General features: G+C 41.7%; 1 protein-coding gene across 1 annotated transcript; it reads left to right on the forward strand.

The window, feature by feature from the left end:
• The first annotated feature begins 1,283 nt into the window (after window positions 1–1,283).
• On the forward strand, window positions 1,284–21,665 carry LOC136711151 (guanine nucleotide-binding protein G(i) subunit alpha-1). Its single transcript, XM_066687202.1, has 9 exons — window positions 1,284–1,782; window positions 12,656–12,698; window positions 12,802–12,943; window positions 14,078–14,235; window positions 16,093–16,221; window positions 17,145–17,274; window positions 17,791–17,944; window positions 18,732–18,937; window positions 20,263–21,665. The coding sequence occupies exons 1-8, from the start codon at window positions 1,665–1,667 to the stop codon at window positions 18,920–18,922; spliced, it is 1,065 nt and encodes a 354-aa protein (XP_066543299.1). The 5' UTR covers window positions 1,284–1,664; the 3' UTR covers window positions 18,923–18,937; window positions 20,263–21,665.
• Window positions 21,666–22,509: the final 844 nt, after the last annotated feature.

A 22,509-nucleotide genomic window follows, 5' to 3' on the forward strand; every position in this document is an offset into this window, starting at 1 on the left:
AAACGCTGTGAAGGGTGAAATCAAATTACATTGCATGCATTTAAGACATAACCAAGGTATTGTTCTCACAGAGCCTGTTATCATGCTGTAGGCACACATGTGGCTACTTCCAACATGGCATACATATGGATCGTCACAGTGTAACACGGTTGTGGAGCTGTAAGGAAAAAATCATGGTGCACGCAGCAGAACCACGATTCCACGGCCTCTAGGAGATCCGTTTACTTCAATATTATTATAAAAAATGATGCATTCCCTATGCTGTACTGTGGTTATTTTTTGAAAGACCTGGTATTAAAACTTAAAACTTGAGAGTTGTTACAGACCCTTTGGCTATTTGGTTATTTTGTACTCAGAATGGTTCTTTTCAGAATCTTGCAAGGCCAAATCAAACTCAGTGGAGCAACAGATTTGCAAAAAAAAAAACACCTGTGGAAACTCCATGTGAGCTCTCAGATGTCAGAACCTTTGGGACACCTGGATTTGTGATTGTAAAGTATGTAATTTGGATGCTACCTTTAATTACATATTTAATTTTACATGGACCCCCCGCCACATACCTCCTGGTCCTACCCGAGGACTCATGGACTCGTGTGTAATACACTGTAGCCTACTGTACAATCATAGTCTTTTACTATACTGTACTGCAATGCAGGGTATTGTACTGATATGCTATATGCACTGCATTGTGATGACTGACTACTGTAATCTACTATATTGTATTGTACAAAAGACTATTATAATTAAAGTACTGTACTGCACTATACATTGTGCTGTATGTAAACAAAAGAACAGAACAAGCAACCTATTGTGTATGGTGTTGAATCACTGCATATATTATGATTATGAAGCTTAAGGAATCGGTTATTTTCACCCAAATTATCTGACATACCCATTCTGCAAACCCTTCAGGTCAAAGACATCACTACGGCTTTAATTGCGGGCTTATTTCTCAGAGCCTTCTTCGGATCTCCCAGCCCATGAACTTATTTACTTTTACCAAATGACGTGGACTGAGACAAAACTGACATTGTGCGTGAAAAGTCTGGTGGCAGTTTAAGTCAATCATTTCTATACGAGGATGCTCTAAACCTCAGCGCTGTGCGACATAGGGGTCGCTTTAAAAAAGGCGTCGCCCCGTCTTATTATTATTATTTAAATACCAAATGAACCACAAATGTATCGTGAGCCCGAAAGGCGACAGCGGTGCAGCGCAGTGCAGCCAGACGTGCAGCTGCCGAGAGGGGCGCATGCGCACCAGCGAGCGCCAGTGTCTGTGAACAGGAAGCGGCGGCCAGTCAGTCTGTGCGGAGACGGAGAGTGGGAGCGTCTGGAGTGGGTCGTGTGTGGGTTTTTTTTCTTTTCGCTGTCGTTTTGCCCCCCGAAGCGGCATCCAACACACCCTCTGTTCGTGGGGAAACGATCGAGGACGGACATCGGCGTTCGAATCGGAGCGTTCTGGAAGCTTTTGAAAGTCGTTCGAGAATTGGCGTCGAGTGTTCCATTTTGTGGCGGAGAGACTAGGGCGGGCGTGCGTGCCTGGGTCTCTTTTCTTCTTCTTTTCCTCTCTCTCTCTCTCTCTCTCTCTCTCTCTTTTTGTGACCGTGCATGCACGACTGATACACATTTCATTTGGTAACTTTTGCTCGGGGATCGGCTTGAGGATGGGGTGCACGTTGAGCACGGAGGACAAGGCGGCGGCGGAGCGCAGCAAAATGATCGACCGGAACCTGCGGGACGACGGGGAGAAAGCGGCCAGGGAGGTCAAGCTGCTGCTGCTCGGTAGGGGCTGCGTGTTTAAACACTTAAAAACACCTGGGGGAGGGAGGGGGGAGCGGTACTTTTCTTTCCTAGGCCAAGGCAAGAGTTGCAAGCGCTGCCTAGCTGGTTTAAGTGTACGATCCGCTAATTGCAAAACTTAATTCCAAAATGTTGACCGACCCAGTTGGGCAATGGCTGTGCACCAGCCCGCATCCCAGAAAGATGTTGGTCTGATTCAGATGACAACATCCCCCACACGACCCTCTTTTTTTGTTTTTAGAAATGGCTGGTTGTTTGGGGTCCTGGCATTGGTAGCGCAGCACTCACTGAAACCCACCCCTCGGGTTTGCAAAGGAAACTGTTTTTTTTTTTCCCAAGTTGAATCCGGATAAGTGGGGGGGGGGGGGGTGGGAACAAAAATGGCCACAACTAGAGCTAGAGAGCACGGTTTCTTGAGTGCATTTGTTACATTTCCTTGCGTCACGACAGCGGTGCCCAAAACATCATGGCTGCATGTGTCCGTCTGGGTGATGCGGGGTGCACAGCGCGGCGGCTCCAGAGAGGCCGACACATGTGCATGGGGTAGCAGTGATATTGACAGGGGTTGTTGCTAATGTGGGAGCTGACCTGTTGATTTTCTTTCTCATCTCTGCCTCCAGAGCAATCGCTCACTTAAATCCATGCTCTTCACGTTGCATTATTTGTAAACCACGTCGCTCATATTTAACGCACCGTAATTCAATTCAGTGCTCGGTTGCATCAATTGTAATGCAATCAGCATGTTCGCGCTGTTTGCATTGGTGAGGTGAACACCAGCTTTAACCCAAACGGGGAGGGATGGCATGTTAGATGCTGTGAATCGGTGTTGCATCTACAAGTAGTTGCTACAAAGTTTCCCTGCAAACGCCGTGGATAAAGTTGCTGCGTCTTGGCGAGTTTGCAGGGCATTAGGCCCGACTCGCACCCCGTCTTCTTCAGTGTATTTGTGCCCAAACGCAAAGCAAACGAAAGCACAAGGTACCTGCACCTCACTGTGGTTTACATCAAAGATAACCATTTTGACAACAACAGGGAGGGGGAAAAAACAAGTCTGAAATCTAAGCGATCTGGATGCTAGGCCCGCATACGTATAAACAATAAAAAAAAAGGACTTGATTCCTTCTTGAGATGTTTGTAATGCATTGGGACTTGTTAACCTCAATATCAACGAATCAGTTGCAAATGCAGGGGAAACATGTATTTGTTTGTTATATTATAAATATCAGTTTGTCAGAGTTTGCAGTGGACTCAACTGAGTTAACACAGGGGTGTGTAGAGTGTAGTTTCTAGAAATCAGTGGGGTGGCATGCAAAAGTCCCTAAAATCTGCTGTGGTCTTTAGTTTTCTTTATGCTGGATCAGTGCTCAACAGACTGATAAAACAGACCAAACATATAGCCTAAATAAATAAGTCTAGTTGAATGAACTGTGTTCAAAATGAATGGAAAACTAGCTGTGTCAAAGAATGTGAATAATCTCAGCTCTGTGCTTTTTCCATTGTGGGTTACATATGGCCGGTTTCTTGGGTTAAATGTGTTTTCTATTTAAATGGTATCAATGAAGATTTACTCTGGTTAGTTTGTATTCTACAACGTGCATACTTCTGCTGTAGCAAATAATAGGGTTGCTATACCATTTTGTCTATATACAATGAGCTGATGCTGCTGTACACCTTCCCAGTGTTTATCATGTACCCTAGTCCTGTTATTATACCTTGAAGCAGTACAATCTGCAAAGCTCTTAATGTGTCTTGTTACTTTTTAACACTTGAACCCTTTTTTTTAATAGAAGTATGAATCCTCTATTTTTATTAGTTTTAGTTCTTCTTTTTAAACACATCTGGTACGTTTAAGTGCTGTATTGTATTCTGGAAAGAGCCATATGGCCGAGCTTTGAAATGTAATGTTGCATGAGCAATTCACCTTGAGATCTGAGATCTGCGTGCAGTTGTCGCTCACATGCATTTGTGTTTCCAGGTAACACAGATAGCCAGTTCAAATTACAGCCCAGAATCGTCCACACCAAACAAATGAGGCTAAAGTAAACCGAGAGCAGTCAGTTGCTTGCATTAACAATTTAAAAGGTTTTATTTTTGCACCCAGAATGTAGAAAAGTGTAAACTTGGCGTAGGACAGAGACCAGACGAGAGACGTGACCCGAGTTTTGTTTTTGTGTTGGCGAAATTGCCACATCATTGTAGAACGTGTGTTGGAAGTCGGGAATTTCAGCCTTTTGTACCCTTGATGCCTTGTAAACTCCTTAAGGGTTTAGTTTTCTCACTTTCGGTGTTTGTTGTGTACAATCTAAAATTGGAATAGATGATCTGATGTTGTGCCTTGGAGTTTAACTGCTGTGGCGATGATGCATAGGTGTGTGTGTGTCTTGTGCTGCCAGAGTAACCTCAAGCCGTTCAGGCCTAGGTGTCGTATAATTGGTTTAGATGCGCTGCTGTCTGGTGATGCCCTTTTCAAAGGCGTTAACTTTGATGACAGATATGGGGATATGTTGTCATGCTTTTTTTCATTCTCTGACGGGAGGAAAGCACTGGGTGGGGGGGGTGTTCCTTGAATATAAACAAATTTGTTTTTTTTCAGACACTAATGTTGTGTATAAATGTAATGTCTAAAGGAATGTAATTTCATTCCCTGTGTTAAAGTGCAGTGTTTTTACATGGATATTCCTTTATCTTGACTTGACGTGGAAGACTGATTTGTGTTACTAAGTGGGGTAGACTCTGTTTGGGAGTGATTTGCATGCAGTGTGAATGCAATTCAAATCATGCATTTCCCTCCATTGTCCATTATGTGGCGTTCCCCTGAATACAATGCTCCTCACACCTGGCAGTAATGCAACACTAGTCGAGTGCTTTTCCTAATTTCTTCTTTTTGTTCCCACGTACGTAAGGTTTTATAATGCCTGGCGTTTCTGTTCTGCTGGGTATCCCTCATGTACGGCTTGGTTTGTGATAATTCCATATGCTGGTTTAATTCCAACTGCAGCCGTAATCCTATCATGGTGTGAGCGGTGCAATCTTCTTAAGCGGTATCTTTTAATGAAGTTAGCTTAAACAATTAACAGATTTCCATGGAAGACAGGGGTATCAACAGATCAGCACATATAGGACTGACAGTGATATGCCAATTCCCCCTTAAAAACATACAAAATTGTCAATGTGTTGAATCTAAAGCAATGTTTGAGTTTGTGGCACACTAGTGTTAGGTAGATGTATTTTATTGTAGGTAAAAAGGAAAGAGCACTGTGGGGCATTTGCTTGTGAATCAGAATTAATTTGCCTTTTCTTAAAGTAGTCTGAACTACAGTATGTCATTTTTGGCATTGAAGCAAATACGAAATTTTCTCTCCTACACAAATAGAGCACCTGTCGTGGAAACATTCAGTGTTTTTAAAGGAGTTGATTAGGTTTACATGTGCTTTTAGCAAATCTGTGCTAAAATACTCCACATTCCCCATTTGAATTAATCTGTTTTGTCCCTAACTGTTCTGCAAAGCCTTGTCAGATCAGGGCTTCAACAAGGGAAACCCGAAGGCCGGGCCTGATTGTTTTCCATGTATTTTGCATTTGTAGGTCATTACCATCGCCTAAAAAAAAAAAACATTTTTGCCTGTTGAACAAACACGCAGACACATGGCAACTGAGTGTGAGGGCCATTATACTTCACTGAGGATTGTGTGGGGGCATGTCAGAGTTGGGGCTGACGGTGTGTGCGGTAAATAAAAGGATTGTCAGCGGATTTCGCAGTCTAAGCTGCCTGGCTGTGTAGAATCCTGATTAAGCACTTTGCCCTACAAACCGTTCTTTGTAGCGCCTCGGTTGGATTGCAAACCAGGGCCTTTAATGATCTGATTTTGATAGTAACTGAGTTTACTGGTACAGTTTCAGAGCTACCCAAACAGACGGTGTGTGGTGAGAATTAAGTGCAAGATGTTCACCAAGGCTGACTTACGTGTTCTTCCTGTCTGTTCTTCCGGTGACTTCAGTGTTTTGTGCAATTTGCTTTTGGGCTGTGGGTGGAGGTTTGACACGAAGAAATGCCTTCAGGGAAACTCGAATGATCCCTTTAAAGAATCATTAAATCTGTGGTGCACAGGAGCCAGACTGATTGCATTAAAGTGTTAAGTGGGGATGCTTACTGCCTAATCGCTATCTCACAAGAAAGCTATGGAAAACATTAAGTATTGGCCATAATGATGCCTTCCCAAACTGTAACGGTCTAATAGAGCTGTTGGAATGCATTCAAAAATGTCATACAATACATTTCTTAAAGTATTTTTAGATAAATTAATGCATAATTTCTAGAAGTAACATTTGACTCCTAAAATGTATAATCCATTTGGTATTAAGTTTTGTACTTGCTACATAATGACAGCTGTAAACCATAACTTTTTTTTTTTGTTTGTGCAAGAAAACGATGACCTCAGATTGTATTGAGTATGAAGAGTGTATTGCAGAAGAGAGCCACACACTACTCCCAGCTCTGCATCTGTTTCTACAAATAGTTTACTGGATTTGAAGAGAAACATTACCTTACCTGGTCAGGAAAATGCAAGGGATTAACTGCTCTCAAAGAAGGCAGGTGTAACCCCCCCCACCCCCCCCCCCCCCACACACACACACACACACACACACACACACACACACACACACACTTTTTGTATGTTTGTCTGACATTCGCTGTGCTGAAGCTTTCTCCAGCTCATTTAGCACCAAAAGACCTAGAGGAGACATCTTCCAAGTAACATTGATGGTAGCCATGGCAGCCTGACGTACACGCTCGCACAACAGCCGTCAGCCCTTACTGGGGACGCGATGCATCCAGTGAATCACTGCCCCCCCCCCACCTGCGCCGCTTGATCGGTTTCCAGACTTTTGAAAAGCAGAAGAGCGTTCTCGTACCACGCTGGTGGGCATAGGCTAACTACCAGGAGCGAAGTGTGTGCTCTTATGAGCTTCCTTTTATTTCCCGACTCATCTTCAAGAACGTGTGTAGAGCTGAACGATAACATCTGCTGTACATCAAAGTATGACACTGAAGGAGAAGCGTAGGTCATGATTAAAATGTAAACACATTGGAATTATAAAGCTAATATAAAGTATAAAGTGGATTGCATAAGTATTCATCTGCCAGACTTTGTAACAAATTGTAACAAAGATTGTAACAATCTGAAATGGAAATTGATTAAATTGGGATTTTTTTCCCTTTGATTAAAACCACATGCACAACACCTGTAGTTTAGGCTGAGGTGAGGTGAACACAGTCCAAGGGCTCTTGCCGACTGAAGCAGGTTTTCCTCTTGGCTTTTCCTAGATTTGGCTCCATCCATCTTGCCCTCAGTCCTGCAGATGGAAAAACATCCCCATAACATGATGCTGCCACCGCCATGCTGTACCGTGGGGTTAGGGCTCTCCGCGAGCTGAACGGTTTGGGCTTTTGTCTTGCACAGCTATGTTTTTCATTTAGGCCAAAGAGTTCAATTCTGGTCTCGTCTGACCAGGGAACCTTTTCCACATCTTGATTGTGTCTTCCAGGTGCTCAATGGCAAAATCCAAACAGGACAGATTTGTGTCAGTAATGGTGTTTTCCGTGCCACGCTTCCATATAGCTGAGCTTTATGGAGCACCTGGATAATAGTGACAGAAATTACACATGGACAGTTTCTCCTTATATTGTTAATATTGTTAACAGTTAATATTGACATCTTGGTTGCTTCTCTGACCACTGACCTCCTTCCCCGATCGCTCAGTTTCGATGGACAACCTGCTCTCAGTTTTTTTTTTTTTTTTTACTGCTCTTAACTGCTCCGGATATTTGGGATATTTCTTTATAGGCCAACTCTGACTGGTGCTTTTCCAGAACTTTCTTTCAGACTTGATTTAAAAGCTGGTCTTCATAGTGTGTGGTGTTGCAGTGATACCTTGAAATTAATGGGAATTGAATTGAATGGTGTCCCAAGAGGTGAGCCAGATAGGCATTGGAATTAAAAGATGAGTTAATTCCGCTCTGCACACAAAGTCAGCGCTCTAGGATAGAAACGCACAACCTAACATCACTGTGGAGATGTGACCCCGTGTGGAGTTGCACACGGCATCTGGGTCTCAAAAGGTGTTGCTCAGGAAGCAACAGGCACGTGTTGTGGTGCAATGGAATGATTTATTATATAAATACAGTGTGTGGGTGATCAAAACAAACAGACATCCTGAACCAAAACAAAACCCTCACTCATCTCGAGCCTAACTACACATTTAAACGGGTCCCTCTCCACACAAATAACCAATACAGACACATGAAAAACGCCCATCTCTCTGGCACTCCTCTTTGCCTCTCCTCAACAGGAAGCCCGTTGCTTCCTCTTTTATCGAGGAGGGCAGCCCGTCACAGAGGAAACGGACTATGAGCTGTTCGGCAGGAAATGCACCTCCGCTGGCGTTTGCCGAGGTGACTTCTAACCCCTCCAACCAGCATCATAAGATCAGATCTTACATCAACTTGATATTGCATAGTCCTCCTAGATTGCTCCCTTTATGAAACCTGCCAACCATCGCCTGTCAGTGAATCTGTTTGCTTCAAAGGTTATAGAAAGTTGCAGTGACGTGTACAATACAAGAAACTGCAAGACATCAGACCTGAGAAATGACTTCACCTGTGAACTATAGCTCGACCCGTACCAGGCCAGACCAAGAGGATCCAATTGGGAATTGGGCCAGAATGCCTGAAACGTCCTGCAGTACCTTTAATGAGCACAGATAGCTTTGACATGGGATTCAAATGTTCTCCAAAAGCGGTCTAGATATGAGTGCTGCTTTGACCAGTGTTGAGCACCTGCGGTTCTGGAGGGCCCGGTGCGTTTCTGGATTTCATTCATCTTAATTGAAGTCAGATCCGTCAAAAAGGCTTTATTTTTCGTTAGGCGATTCTAAAATCCTTCAGAAAGCTGACACTGTTTGTGAGTCCTGAAAAGAAGAGCCTTTAAGATGGAATAGTAATGGATGTTTTAATAGTTTGCTTTAAAATCATCTTCTCTTGAAGATTCAACATTATTTCCAAAGCATGTTGTTCCTTCTTAAATTCTCACCTGTGTGCTTGTATACATTTTATTGTATGCTGTTATTGTATGTGGACAAATGTGCCAGTAAGTTAATGCCTTCTATCTTGGCTTCTCCAAGACTCCCAAGAGTCATATTTGTGCCTCAACTTAAAATATGCACTGCCACCAGTTTTTCGGCATTAGGAAACCTGCATGATCTGTGTGCCCCGTCTGCATTCAAGCAGCTGCTTTCATCTCTCATCACAGTTGAGTTTTAACCTTGAAAATAATAGTTTTATTGCTGTAGTATAATAGATGCACTACACTACTACGCCAGATGCACCAATAATGCCCGCGGTGTTCTTGCAGAATTAATTTATTTCTTATCCCCTACATCCCACAGATCTCTGTTTTGATCTGGGTCAAGAGTGTTGACTTTGGTTCTGATTGGTCGGCTGCCTCAGTAAAAGCTGTCTCTCTCACCGAGCGGAGCTATAGGGCCCGGGTCTGTTCTGTTCGCTCCGAAATGCCAGGCCACTCATTCATTTCAGATCGTGCTGCATTTCAATTACGCTGGAGGTCAGAGAAGACAAGTGGCGTTGTGTAGCAATACTCTGAAGAAATCATAACGTATAGCTTCTTTATTCAAGCAATTTGGCTCAACAGCAGTGTCAAATATTTGTGTACATTTTTACTTTCTTGATGGAAACTGAAACTTGCATAGCACAATCCTTTTCTAAGGTTAGGCACTTGTGTTGGTTATTACCGGACTCTCTTACTGTATTTTTTCATTGCACGTGCAGACTTCAGGGCTAGGCAAATGTAACCTACTGGAGCAGCATTGTGCCTTTGCATTGTATCTGCATTCTTCAGTCAAGTGTTGAACAGTCATCCCTACACATCTTTGATCTTGGAGGCTGCGGCTCGCACTAAAGCAGTGGCACCCACACGGCTTTGCAGCATTAAAATCAAATCTCACGCAGGTTTTGTATTGCGGCCGCAGTCAGTGCCTGTAATGAGCTTATCTCAAAGACCGATTGGATCTGGGATAGTTTGGCTTGAGCCCTGCTGTCAGTTTGTCTGGCATGCATCCCTCTGGGTACATGGGATTCACTGTGATGTACAGTAAACATCGTATACAAAACCTTCACAAAGCAGTGTGGTTTCTTCTTGTTTTGTAATGTTCTCTAGTGCACGTCTCTCCAAAGTCCAGGTTACAAGATGGCAGACGACTGATATTTTTAGGTTTGACGCATTTTGTTTTGGTTTCCTCGGCTTGGTATTTATAGCAAACAAACCCAGGGCTCCGGCAGCATTGTGGCAGCCTCCCCAGACAGACTCGACCGATGTACGAAGGCTGTGCACCGTGAAAAAAAATGAGCCTGTTTCCGGGGGAAGGGTGGAGGGTGACACTGAGCTGGTGATTATCAGGGTGGCCTTTGTGCATGAGGCTGGGTAACTTTTAATCCGGCTTATGTTCATATACAAAACATGAATTGGTTATAAATAGCCAATGTGTCAGACATAATAAACAAAACAAACCTGTGAGACTTTTATTGACGTTTTAATGTCTGCTGCTTTTTTTATTATTATTTTCAGTTTATATAGATGAGAGCTAAACTTACATTGATTTTAAGTCGCTTAGTAGGCAAGAGCAGTTTTATGGTTGGCAATATCCGTTTTTGAGTGGATTCCAAAAAGCAAAACAAAGTTCAGAGCTACCTTCTCACAAATGCATCCAGATCTTTACACCATTGAGCAGAGCCCTAAACATTTGTCTGTCAAGTCCTGTGCAATATATGCTCCTCCTTAACAACAGTGGTTCCCTAATAACCTGCCATGCCCTCTTTAGGGAATTAAGGCACTGTTTAACATGTTTCACCTATGTTGTCAACCTATAGACGTTTTTCTAATGATCTGTCTCTGTGCCGCACTTGGATGTAATGCTTAATGAGTACAAATTAGTTCTGCAACCTGTTCTGAATAATGCATTGATATGGAGGTTGAATTTAATATTAGTATTCTTACTATAATATCCTACTTTTCTTCCAAAAGAAGTTAGCTAAAATTGCAGGAAATAATGAGTCTTGTTATCAGACCCAAGCAATGCTTCTCATCCATGTTATTAAAGCAGATCAGAACATTGTTAAATGTTGACTTGGATTAGCCATCATTACATCATCTTTACTTGTCATGAAAGCTGTGCATATATACATATTTTCTGTTCTTGTTCAGTCCAAGACCACCAGCTGCACTGTTCTAATAATCTCTCCATTTAACGTGGAGCAGAAATAAATGCACGTGAGGATTTCCCTAGAATCTCAGACATGTGCAGGCATAGGAATAGGCCAGGTTTATAACGACATTGATATTTCACACACAATCCACTCAGACTGCATTCCACTTCCTTCTTGGAATAAGCTACATTGGAGAATATATGATGAATACACAGATGAATATATTAATCCCAGGTTGCTGTCAATTGCAAAACCAGATGATACCATATTTTTGTGCCATAATCCCTGATTTCCTTGCTTGTAATTAATGTGACTTGTATTTTTTTAATGCATCAATAGCCGAATCTTCTCTCGAATACGTAATTTAAAATCTTGTTCTTGCTGTAGCCTAGTATGTTTGTATGGGACTTGTTCTTCTGTATATTTATATGTGTAGGGATGCAGTTTTGTTGTTTTTTTGCCCCGTTTGCAAATGAGCAGACAGTTCTGTACTAGAAAGCCCTGCTCCACAGTCGGGTCTTTAAGTCCTGGAATTGTATGCAAATTGACAGTGGCTCCATCCGGTGCATGAGAAGTACCAAGAGAGCAGACATGGTAACCAAAACCATTATGAAATGAGCAATGAACTGTGACAGCACGGCCACTTTCTGTAGCAGGCTCGATTTCGGTGGTGGTTCGTCTGAGTGTTTTTGCCATTGGTAGTATTGTGTTCAGTATAATGGATGCACCGAATATGTTACACATCAACGACTGTATATAATCTGTAATCGAATAGGTATATTTCGCAAGACAAATTTAATTGCGTCAAAATACAGTCGATCGTCCCGTGTGGATGGGGATCGGCCACGAACAGAAAATGCTAAATCCATCCAGACTGATGAAATCGCTGCAGTCGTGTTGAAATTAAAGCTCCGGCACTTCACCATCATTAGACATTGCATCAGTAACTCGGCGCTGGAAACAAGGATCCCATTGTGTAAATGTGGTCTGCTGTTCCAGGCTTTGCAAGATATGGGCTGTTGTAGGAGTACAGTGTTTTGTGTTCCCTTATTTTGCTTTCATTTCCAAAGACATACATGTGGTACTAAAATATCGAGCAGTTTGCTTACTGGCTTGGTACCCTGTAGCTTGTTAAACCAAAGATGGGTCAGACTTGAGTGTGGTAAGAGTGCGATTCCTCCTATCAGGTTCGTTATATTATGATTGATTGTTGCCTGAATAGTAATAATACCAAGGTGACGCATTTTATCCGTATGTCTCACCTTTGTAAATGTTTTTATGTGGAAGGTGATTTTGACCAGATATCCTGCCATTAAACCAACACATATAACACCTGCGGTCAGTGTTGTATTTCAGATGTTTCTAGAACTCCCAATTTCAGTCTCCTTCAGAATTAAGTTCTAGAGAGAGAGCTGGTTTTCTTTGTGTATTTTGATTAAATCAGAAAAACCAATTTACCAGCAGCAAATGTTAACTATGTGTTGTCTTAAAAAAATAAAATAAAAAATAATAAACAATACAATAAAAATTGGTGTTCTTTTTTTGCTACTCTGATTTATTTTTCTTATTTTGTAGGTGCTGGGGAGTCGGGGAAAAGCACGATTGTGAAACAGATGAAGTAAGTAGGCGACTGCTTTTCCCTTTTTGGAGAATTCAGTCATCTGATGCAACAAGTGTTTTTTACCGTGGTTTTCTACATAATTAATATTCTCCTCGTTTAGAATCATCCACGAAGCTGGCTATTCAGAAGAGGAATGTAAACAATACAAAGCTGTTGTTTACAGCAACACCATTCAGTCTATAATTGCGATCATCAGAGCCATGGGGAGATTGAAGATAGACTTCGGTGACTCAGCCAGAGCGGTGAGTTTTCCTTCAACTAAGAATAGAACGGAGTGCTTTGGTGTAGAACACTGGAGTCTGGAACACCGTTCTAGATTGTGGTTTTAGAACACACACACAAATTGTCTAAAAATAACTTCATAACGCAGACCACAGTAGTTACGTTTCACCTTTTTTTGCAGGATCATTTCTGAACAATCTTGAAACAAATAATGTACCTTATTTTCCAAACAAAAACAATCTAAAACTAGGCTTACTTTGTAAATACAGTTTAACCATGTATAAAGCATAGACGACCCATAGAGTACCTGACATCTGTGTTTGACTCACCAGTTCCCCTTATGTGGCGTTTCCTTGCACACCTAGCTTCGCTTTTCTTCTGAAGACGATGCTTAAGGCTTGAAAAGCAATCTTGCAGTCAGTGACCATAGTTTCTATAAAGGATTTTCTTTAATCCAACATGATTAACAGTTTCTACTGAAACAGGGGCCAGGGATTACCAATACTTTACAAGAATCCTCTTTTTAATTTGCTTTTTTGTGCTGTATTGTATGGAGGTAAAACAGTGCTTTACAAAATGCGACTCAAGCAATTATCAGTGCAATCCTTTTACATAATTCTCTCTTCCTTCGGATTACACAAGCGCCGAGAGAACACTGATAAATGCCTCGGGATTTGGTGTTCAAAGAGAACTCTATTTTAAGCAGAAACACCACTTGGAATGAATAATTTCCCATTGCAAGTTCGGCCCTAATGAAGAATGCATTTGTGTTCCGTTAATTCCTGTCCGGGTAACGCTCTCCGCATTCCCTTCGCACTGCTTTCAATTTTAAATGGTAATTACAAAGCAGCTCTGGCCGATGTATGCGATGCTACTTGCTCTCAGAGTTAATTACAGGATTCTCAAACTGAAAGTGAGCATGTTGATGTTCGTCGTATGTAAATGATAATTTTGGCTTGAATAGTATTGGGAGGAGTCTTCACTACAATATAAACCCATAACTTTGTTTCCATTTCTGGGGTTCTGTTGACGCATTTTGATTGTAGTTTTCTTAGAAGTAAACCTGCCTTTTTTTGTTGGATTTGTTGCGTACTTTGCATGTCTAACCCTGGTTTTTGAGGTCCTGTTACATTGTTTAATGCCGTCCCCTGTAGGATGATGCACGTCAGCTGTTCGTACTGGCAGGGTCTGCAGAAGAGGGCTTCATGACCTCGGAGCTCGCTGGGGTCATCAAGAGATTGTGGAAAGATGGCGGCGTCCAGGCCTGCTTCAACCGCTCCAGAGAATACCAGCTGAACGACTCTGCTGCATAGTAAGCAGCTTAAGTTTAATTTCTATTCAATTGAATGGCTTTTCTTCTCTCAAATACTGCATCAACTGACTAATTTATGCCTTTTGAATGTGGCTGGTTCTCCTGATTGTTTAATTAATGACACCATTTTGCTACAATCTATACTCTATACTTGCATTTGATTGAAAGTCTTCCAGTCGTGATTTGAGTATTTGTATTCTTTGCATTTTATTTAACCTTCCAGTCCTACCTCTTGTTTGTTTTATGTGTTTGGGACCTGTCATCGCTGGCCGCTTGGCCGGGTGCCCAGGCCATGGGCCCAGCTGCTCTGTGCAGAGACCAGATTATCTTTAAACTCAGCAGGTGCCTACAATGTGTGATTTGCAGAGTTTACGGAGATTTAGTAGTTATCGAGTAATTTAAATTAATCAAACCGAAGAAAACACCACACCAAACCACAGAATCGTATCGGAATAAAGCGGCTTTGATATGATCTGATGTTTCACACAACCTGTATGCCTGTAACAAAGTGGACCTGCGGCGTATTAAGTTGCGTTGTTACCCTGAATAGCTTGCAATGTTTGTCAATAAATGTAGTTTTCCTGCCACAGATGTGTCGAAGTTTGGAAAGTAATTTGTGTATTTGCCTTGTACTGCATTGCCATTTTATGGTTGTGTAAATCTTGTTTGCTTTTTATAGCAAAGATTTACACACTGGATTTATAGCAAAATATGCAAAGCTTCTTCTGTTTATTCATAGGATGGAAAGAATTACTAACGGAGGTTGTCCGTTAAATATTAATGAATGTTTTTGTATTTCCTGCCATGTGCGTTTAGCATTTAACCCGTTCTTTTGTACATCTCTGACGTGCGATTAATACGAAGAGCATCGTTTAGTAAAAACTGTCGCAGTACAACTTAAATTTCGTGCTCTGAATCCCAAGGATGTCTGAAAGGGTTTAGACCACCATGCGAAACTCCTGTTTGTACGCCATGCAGGTCTGTGCTTGCTGGGTGTCTGCGGGGCTGTGCTACAGTAATGGTCATTTTTCTGTCTGTAACCAGTGGTTTCAACTGTGTTAATTTCAGTGTTTTGTGGTAAAATGACAAATGTCACCATGATTCTTCATTTACGGTTTAAAGCTGGAAGTGAAGGCCTACATAGGAACCGTTCTCTGGTACATAGACATGTCACACGTTCATAGAAACCTCCTGAGTTTCAAATCGCCAAATTACTCCTGGATGATAGTGACCTTTAGTCTGAATGGGGGGCTTTTCCCACAGAGGTGTCGGTACAAGTGCTGGTATGGACATGTTACTGGGAGGAGATGGAAAAATGTGACTGAGGTGAAGAATATTTTTAATTTACTGTAAGAAAATGGTTATGCAAGACCCTTTTTGTGTTGTACGGTCTTAAGCAAGAGGAAGTGCAGAGATGGAGCCGGTGGCTGATACTCTGGTATTCTCCAATCTTCGTCCAGCCCTCCATGATTAAATATTCTCATGGTAGATGAAGAAAATGTTCCTTCTTAGAACAGTAAAGTACTTTAATGAGAACAGGGATTCCTATTGACCTTTTTTCCTGCAAATCTCAGTATCTAATCTCCGCTCGAGATATCACCCTCAATGTCTGTCTATTCTTTTGAGTGTTTTTGTGGGAAAACATTACCACCATTCATGGTGTTGTAAAGCATCCCCGAGGGCATTTTCTGAACGGACACATTTTTGTAGTAAAAATGCATGTACATAATCCATATTCAAGCGGATAATGCTTTCTAAACGAAGATTTGCATACAGAAAAAAGTGTATCGATCTGTTTGTTTGGTCTTGGTTTTTGAGTTTATGCCATTATAAACTTTGACGCCCTGTCTCTTGCAGCTACCTGAATGACTTGGACAGGATAGCACAGAACACCTACATCCCCACCCAGCAGGACGTCCTCCGCACCCGAGTTAAGACGACTGGAATCGTGGAGACGCATTTCACATTCAAGGACCTGCATTTCAAGTGAGTGCAGATGTGCTCTCTTCACGGAGAACGCCGCCTGGCCGTGCGCCATCTTTAAGCCTTATAAACTGCCCACATCCTGTTTTTTACCACCCGCCTGGGTGTAGCTGTCAATAGAGCAGGCCAGCTTTGGGTATGTCGGCCACGAACTGAACTTTTCTCACCGTTCTTGTAACCGAGGTTATGCAATTGTTTAAATTGTGAATTTAATCCTATTAGTTCAAATAGCTAGTATCTGATTAACAAAACAAGTAGATGTTTTTGTTCTTAATTGTCTTCAAGTAGCTTTTGTATCTATTCCATTTATTTGTATTTTATTTACGTTATGCCAAATGTCTATTTTGTGTTCTATGCTCCTCTAGTTTTTCAGAGGACACATTTGTGTATGTTTCTGTAATTAACTTCATTTGTCTGACTTGTATTTTCCTTCGCATTTGCTAGTCAAATCAATAGTGCAGGCGATCCGATTATCCGTAGAAATGTCAGGCCAAGCAAGTGGACCTCACAGATATATGTGGGGATTTCCGCAAAATGTCAGCTTCTTGTGGCATCACCCCAGCTTGACCACTTTTCCTGTGTGGTGGAGCAAACCGGAAAATAAATGTGCTTTTAAACGGCGACTTAATTTGACTTTCTTATGACCTTGACTCGGTATGAATAGAGTAAACAAAGAATTGCAAAGGCCGGGTTGTCTACCCAGCTGTGTAGAGCTGTGCCCTAGCACCTCGGAGTTTATGATTTATTATTATTATTATTATGCATTTAACAGTAGAAAGATTCCAGAATATTGTAGATGTATGTAGTAATAGATTTACTCTGTAGCAACATGTCGCCCTATTAATACTTGTATCTGCCCACCGCGTTACTTGCGCTCTCCTGCGAAATGCACTGGCTGGATCTGTGTTGGTCTTTGTGTCTTTCAGGATGTTTGACGTGGGCGGTCAGAGATCGGAGAGAAAGAAGTGGATCCACTGCTTCGAGGGAGTCACGGCCATCATCTTCTGTGTGGCCCTCAGTGATTATGACCTTGTCTTGGCTGAAGATGAGGAAATGGTAAGTGACGTCGGAGTGTGCTCGAGTGTTTAACGGGTTTTTTTCCGTGTCAGTCGGCGTGTTTGTATTTGATGTCACACTCGCGCACCGGCGTCCGACAGGGCAGTGCTGTTGGCGATTGCTGGAGTTCTTCCTGGTTTAGCCCGTTTTTATTTTGCTAAACGTGAGGAAACCTGAATGCAAATTGTATTAAGTGGGTCAGACGGGGAATGGTGTAGCTGTCAAATCCCGGATTTCTTCCTCTGCGTTGAGTTTAAACTAGAGTATTTGCTTAAATTAAGATTAGGATCCCAAATCCAAAAGGCAAAACTCCAGAGCCGTAGTCCTCTAATTTCAATGTAATGTTTTTGTTTTTTTGTGTTCTGCATAATTCCTAAGATCATCTTACAGAGTTACCAAGCATTTGCGTTTGATTTGATTCCCAGATAGGGACATCCCCTGTGTTTGTGTAAAGACCTGATTTTACTCTCCCGTTGCGGGTTTGTTCCTTCAGCAACCCAGTGTTTTATTTTTCAGAACCGGATGCACGAAAGCATGAAACTGTTCGACAGTATCTGCAATAACAAGTGGTTCACTGACACCTCCATCATCCTCTTCCTCAACAAGAAGGATCTGTTCGAGGAGAAGATTAAAAAGAGCCCTCTGACCATCTGCTACCCTGAGTATGCAGGTAAACCTTCCGTCCGATCGAGTTTGGTAATGATCACGTGACTCTTGAACTCGTGAGACAAGGTTAGGTGCTTCTCTGCGGTTTGTTTCTTCATCGCCAGGCTGAAGCAGAACAGTCTTTCTAAGTTCGCTTAACTAAACCGTTGATAACAAAGGCTGCGTGTTGTGGTGAAGCTGTGAGCTTGATAACGCTGGCAGCCGTCCTGAAGGAAGGAGAGTTGTTTCCCGGATACACAGTGTCAGCCTCCATGGTTAATGGCAAATATTTGTTTTGTCGTGTAGAGATTAATGGGAGAAGCACTAGAGCCAGATGAATCCTATGAATGGAAATTTAGGGAGTCTTATTCTACATTTCTAACCATGAATGATTCAATTACAAAGACCTACAAGGCTGTGTGTCTTAAGTAATTTTAATTATCCTACAACTCTCTCTTCTCTTTCAATTCATTGTAAGCTTTATTGGCATGACATTTGTATACAAGTATTGCCAAAGCATGTGATTGATGCATATAAACAGGAAAATAAAGATTTATAGAAAATAATGTAAAACAAAACATTAACAAAAATAAATCCATCAATTAAACATTTAAAATGATTAATAAATAAAGATAATCATTGAAACTAGTATGATTAGGTACATTTCAATATATAGAAGTAATATATATATCATAGTAAATCGTAATATTTATGAAGAAAACAAACTAGACATCGATAAACTGTTCTTCATTCCCAGTAAAGTCCCTCCTCCCCCACCTTAGAAAGCATCTCTCTCTCTCTCCCTCCCGAAGGATCCAACACGTACGAGGAAGCGGCCGCCTACATCCAGTGTCAGTTTGAGGACCTGAACAAACGGAAAGACACCAAGGAGATCTACACCCACTTCACCTGTGCCACGGACACCAAGAATGTACAGTTCGTCTTCGATGCCGTCACGGATGTCATCATCAAGAACAACCTGAAGGACTGCGGCCTATTTTAAAGCTCCCGGACCTTGGTGAGTAAATTTGAAGACGGCATTTATCTCGCCGGACTTGAAACAGGATGATGGGGACAGAAACCACAGTTTCCTTCAACAGAGCAGCTTTTATCTGACAGCTTTCCCCTCCTCTCCTTATCGGATAGCGTAATTTAATTATAATTTAATTCTACAGATGCAGGCGTATGTGTTATTCACAGTTTAAAATAAGTAATCTAAAAATCGGTGATGGATTACGCCTCTAACGCATTCGGTTCAGAAGATAATGCTGCCGAGATGTAGCCTTGTCTTTATATTAGTTTTAAAACCTGCGGGCTGGAACCGCGGCCCTGCGTGGAGAGAACAATATGCTCTGATGGAAATCTGTTCACCAGCACAGGCCAGTTGAAACAAGTCTCCCACTGCATGAGGCAACTGCGTTCACCGCAATTATTAGCACTGAAGTAATTTCCATTCATCTGGGAGCGCTTTCTCCTTTTCAGTCCCAGCTTTGCTTTGTGGTGCGTGAGGCGTTCCTCGCGTGTTTCAGGCTTAGTTTTTATAGTTGACGACTCGGTTACAGTGCATCCCGACACATGAAGGCTGTAAACTTGATTTTAGTTTCAGATCGGTTTGTTTTGATTCCCATTTTCGCAGTGGGGTCATCGTTCACTGCCGTTGTGACGAAATGATAATCTAAATCTAAATTGCTCTGCAGAGAAAAGAGAAGTTGTGGTGATTTTCTATCCACGCTTATTAGTACAGATGGAGAAAATAGTCGGCCGCTGCACAGTGTACCGAACAGTAGGTCAGAAGTGATTAGATGCAATATAAATGTTCTGTTTAATTCGCAATACACTGCCCTCCCTCCGTAGTATATTCAGAAGCGTATGACGTGTGATTTTAGGATGCACGTGTCGGGTCTTGCTGTATTGTCCGTGCATGCCTCGGCACTTTTATTTTTTGTCTCGGAGTTGACCAGCGCTGGTTACACGCTCTGGTACTATTTCATGTCCGAGGCACTTTAGTTCTTGTCCGTTTTCCCAAAAGCCACTAATTCCAGTTCACCAAAGTTATCTCCGAGCCACTGTGGAAAGGTCTTGGTGCTCTTTGGTCTGTAGAAGGCATGTGTTGCCCTCATGCAAGGTTTGACTGCACCGGGCTTATACGATGAAAAGATAAAGCTGTTTGTGTATTTAATGTCTTGATCTAGCATGAGAAATTGTGTGATGCTGTGCTGTTTGTTAATGTCCTGTGCTGGTGATTTTAATCGCTGCTTATTTGAAATTATAATTGCATATTTTGGATTTAGATAACTTTTTACGGCGTGTATTTGACAGAAATGTGTGTTTTGTTTTGTGCAGATTGGAAGATAATGACCCGGCTCAACACACGCATTTGTGGCGGAGAATAGGCCCAAAATGTGGAAAATTTCAATGATGGACCAGTACTGTACTATTTGCCAGTTTTAAGAGCTTTATTTATGTTTTTGTCTTGGAATATTTTAAAATAGAATTTAGGAAACATTTGTCTAGATTGTATGTATAATTGTAACTGTTGCAGCAACTGTTTTTCACAAAAAGGTCATTTTTTTTGAAGGATATTTGAATTTTTTTTTTTTTTTTTGCTTTTTTGCCTCTTGTCAAAGAAGGCTTTCCTTTTGTGGAAAAAAGTTTCCCCCAGTCGTCGAAAAAGGGTTCGAGTGGTATCCAGTTTTTAGGCTTCTGTGCCTTCGCATGCCTTTTACTGTCCCTGTTAAATGCTTTTGTTTGCCTGCTCAGCTGTTCCCACACAAGTGTAAAGTTTCATGTTTAATATGACTTTGTTTTCACATTCCTTCCCAGCATTTCCCCCGATCTCCCTATGGCTCAGTTTGACTGAATTGATTATGTTTTGAGATTTCGTGTTGACTCACTTTTAAAACTCCAGTATATTCAGCGAGGCCTCAAAACGTCTCCGTGCACAGGTTTGTGATCCTGTTTTAGAGGCTTTTAAAACTACAGAAACGGTAAAGACATTGACAATGTGGGCGATTTTTAACTGGTTGGCAAGTGACTCAAATTTGAATATAAAATTGTATTTTTATTTTAAAGAATCTAGTGGTCATTTCTTCTTGGTTGACGATGGAGCCTGCGTCCATCTTGTGTATACCTAAACCATGCCCTCGTGGAAGGCATCATTTAAATAAAGGTATTTGTGACCTTGTTTTAAAAAGAAAAACAGCCACAAATGTCATCCATTCTGATGAGAAACACATTCCATGTTTTGTACAGGAGAAGAGTAAGAGACCCATCTGTCTGGTGAAACTGTGGTATCCTACCACACGTCAGTTAGCACAGTGCTGTGGCGTATTGGATTTTAAAGACAATGTTTTGTCGATGAGATGTAATGTACTGTTAATGTGCATGATTTTAATTAGCTTTATGATCTACTCTAATTTCATTTTTACTCCAGAAATGGTTGTACGATCCGATAAAACGCAATGTTTATTTACAAAATCACAGATTCTATATGTGCCTTTGCTTGTGGAATATTTTAATTTTCTTTTTTGAACTTACAAATGATCATAAAGGAATGTTTCACAGCCTTGTTGGTCGGTTTTTTGGGATGGAGTGGCGGTGTCGGCGGCCAGCCCTGTGTGACGGATTTTAAAATGTGTATAGATTGAACTACACCGAGGAAAACTCCCCCAATCAGCAGGGGGTTCTCGATTTAACCTGTACTTCTAGATAACCCTGAGCAAGTTAATAAAAATCCTGAAATCCTGCTTTTCATGTCATCATGTCTTTTGACACTCTTAACCTATAATGTCATCCTTCATAAATCCTTTAGGTTTTAGAGCTTCCGGTGACAGTGAAAGCTGTGGGGTTTTAGAGCTTTCCAAATGCCATTCACTTTCTTTTTCTTTGAATTATGTCAAAGGATGAGTTGTTTTTCTTCTCTGTGTTGCATACATTGTCAATTTATAATCTGTACCATTCTGTTCTGTGGTTTCACCATTGATTATATCGGGGGTGGGTGGGAATGATGACCATTTGTTCCAGCCACAAGTCACCCCCCACTCCTGGCAGTACAGAAGTGGATATTCTCTGCATCTCCCGACTGCTCTACGACAGCCTGAGCTAGAAGTGCGATGAACAGATGTCCTAGTGTAGATGTCAAAGGTGTAGCGATTCAATCTTAGTCTTGGTGAAAATAGAAATGTCTTTTATTTTTATCGCTTCCTTTCATTATGGAGGAGATTAGAGACGCTGGGCAGCTGACTCGAGTCAAAACTCCCACAGCACGTTTCCACCCGTCATGCTTACCAAGGACATTATTTCCAAATTAAGTCAATGGGTGTTATTTTTTTCCTTTCTCTTTTCATAGTCGTCATCTTGCCGGGTGATAGTTTGATGAATTTTCCACGCATGAGCGGGATATGACGGTACTTTGGAGTTGTCACCACAAATAGAACAATGCCCGGCACAAAAACACTGAACGGGGATTTCCATTGCGTCTGCTGGACATCTCTAGGCTGGAATGTGTGTGTGTGTAAAGGTATGAAGTGACATTAATATTTATATGAGCTGTGGGAAATGGCATGCCACTGGAAAAACCAACTATAGAAA

Source organism: Amia ocellicauda, chromosome 15 (genome assembly GCF_036373705.1).
Source record: "Amia ocellicauda isolate fAmiCal2 chromosome 15, fAmiCal2.hap1, whole genome shotgun sequence".
NCBI lineage: Eukaryota > Metazoa > Chordata > Actinopteri > Amiiformes > Amiidae > Amia > Amia ocellicauda.

Excerpts from the sequence above, each read along its gene's own strand:
- LOC136711151 (XM_066687202.1), top strand. The coding sequence starts at position 1,665 with ATGGGGTGCACGTTGAGCACGGAGGACAAGGCGGCGGCGGAGCGCAGC. Across the intron at positions 12,699-12,801 it reads ACGATTGTGAAACAGATGAA|AATCATCCACGAAGCTGGCT; the intron begins GTAAGTAGGCGA and ends CTCCTCGTTTAG. Across the intron at positions 17,275-17,790 it reads TGGCTGAAGATGAGGAAATG|AACCGGATGCACGAAAGCAT; the intron begins GTAAGTGACGTC and ends TTTATTTTTCAG.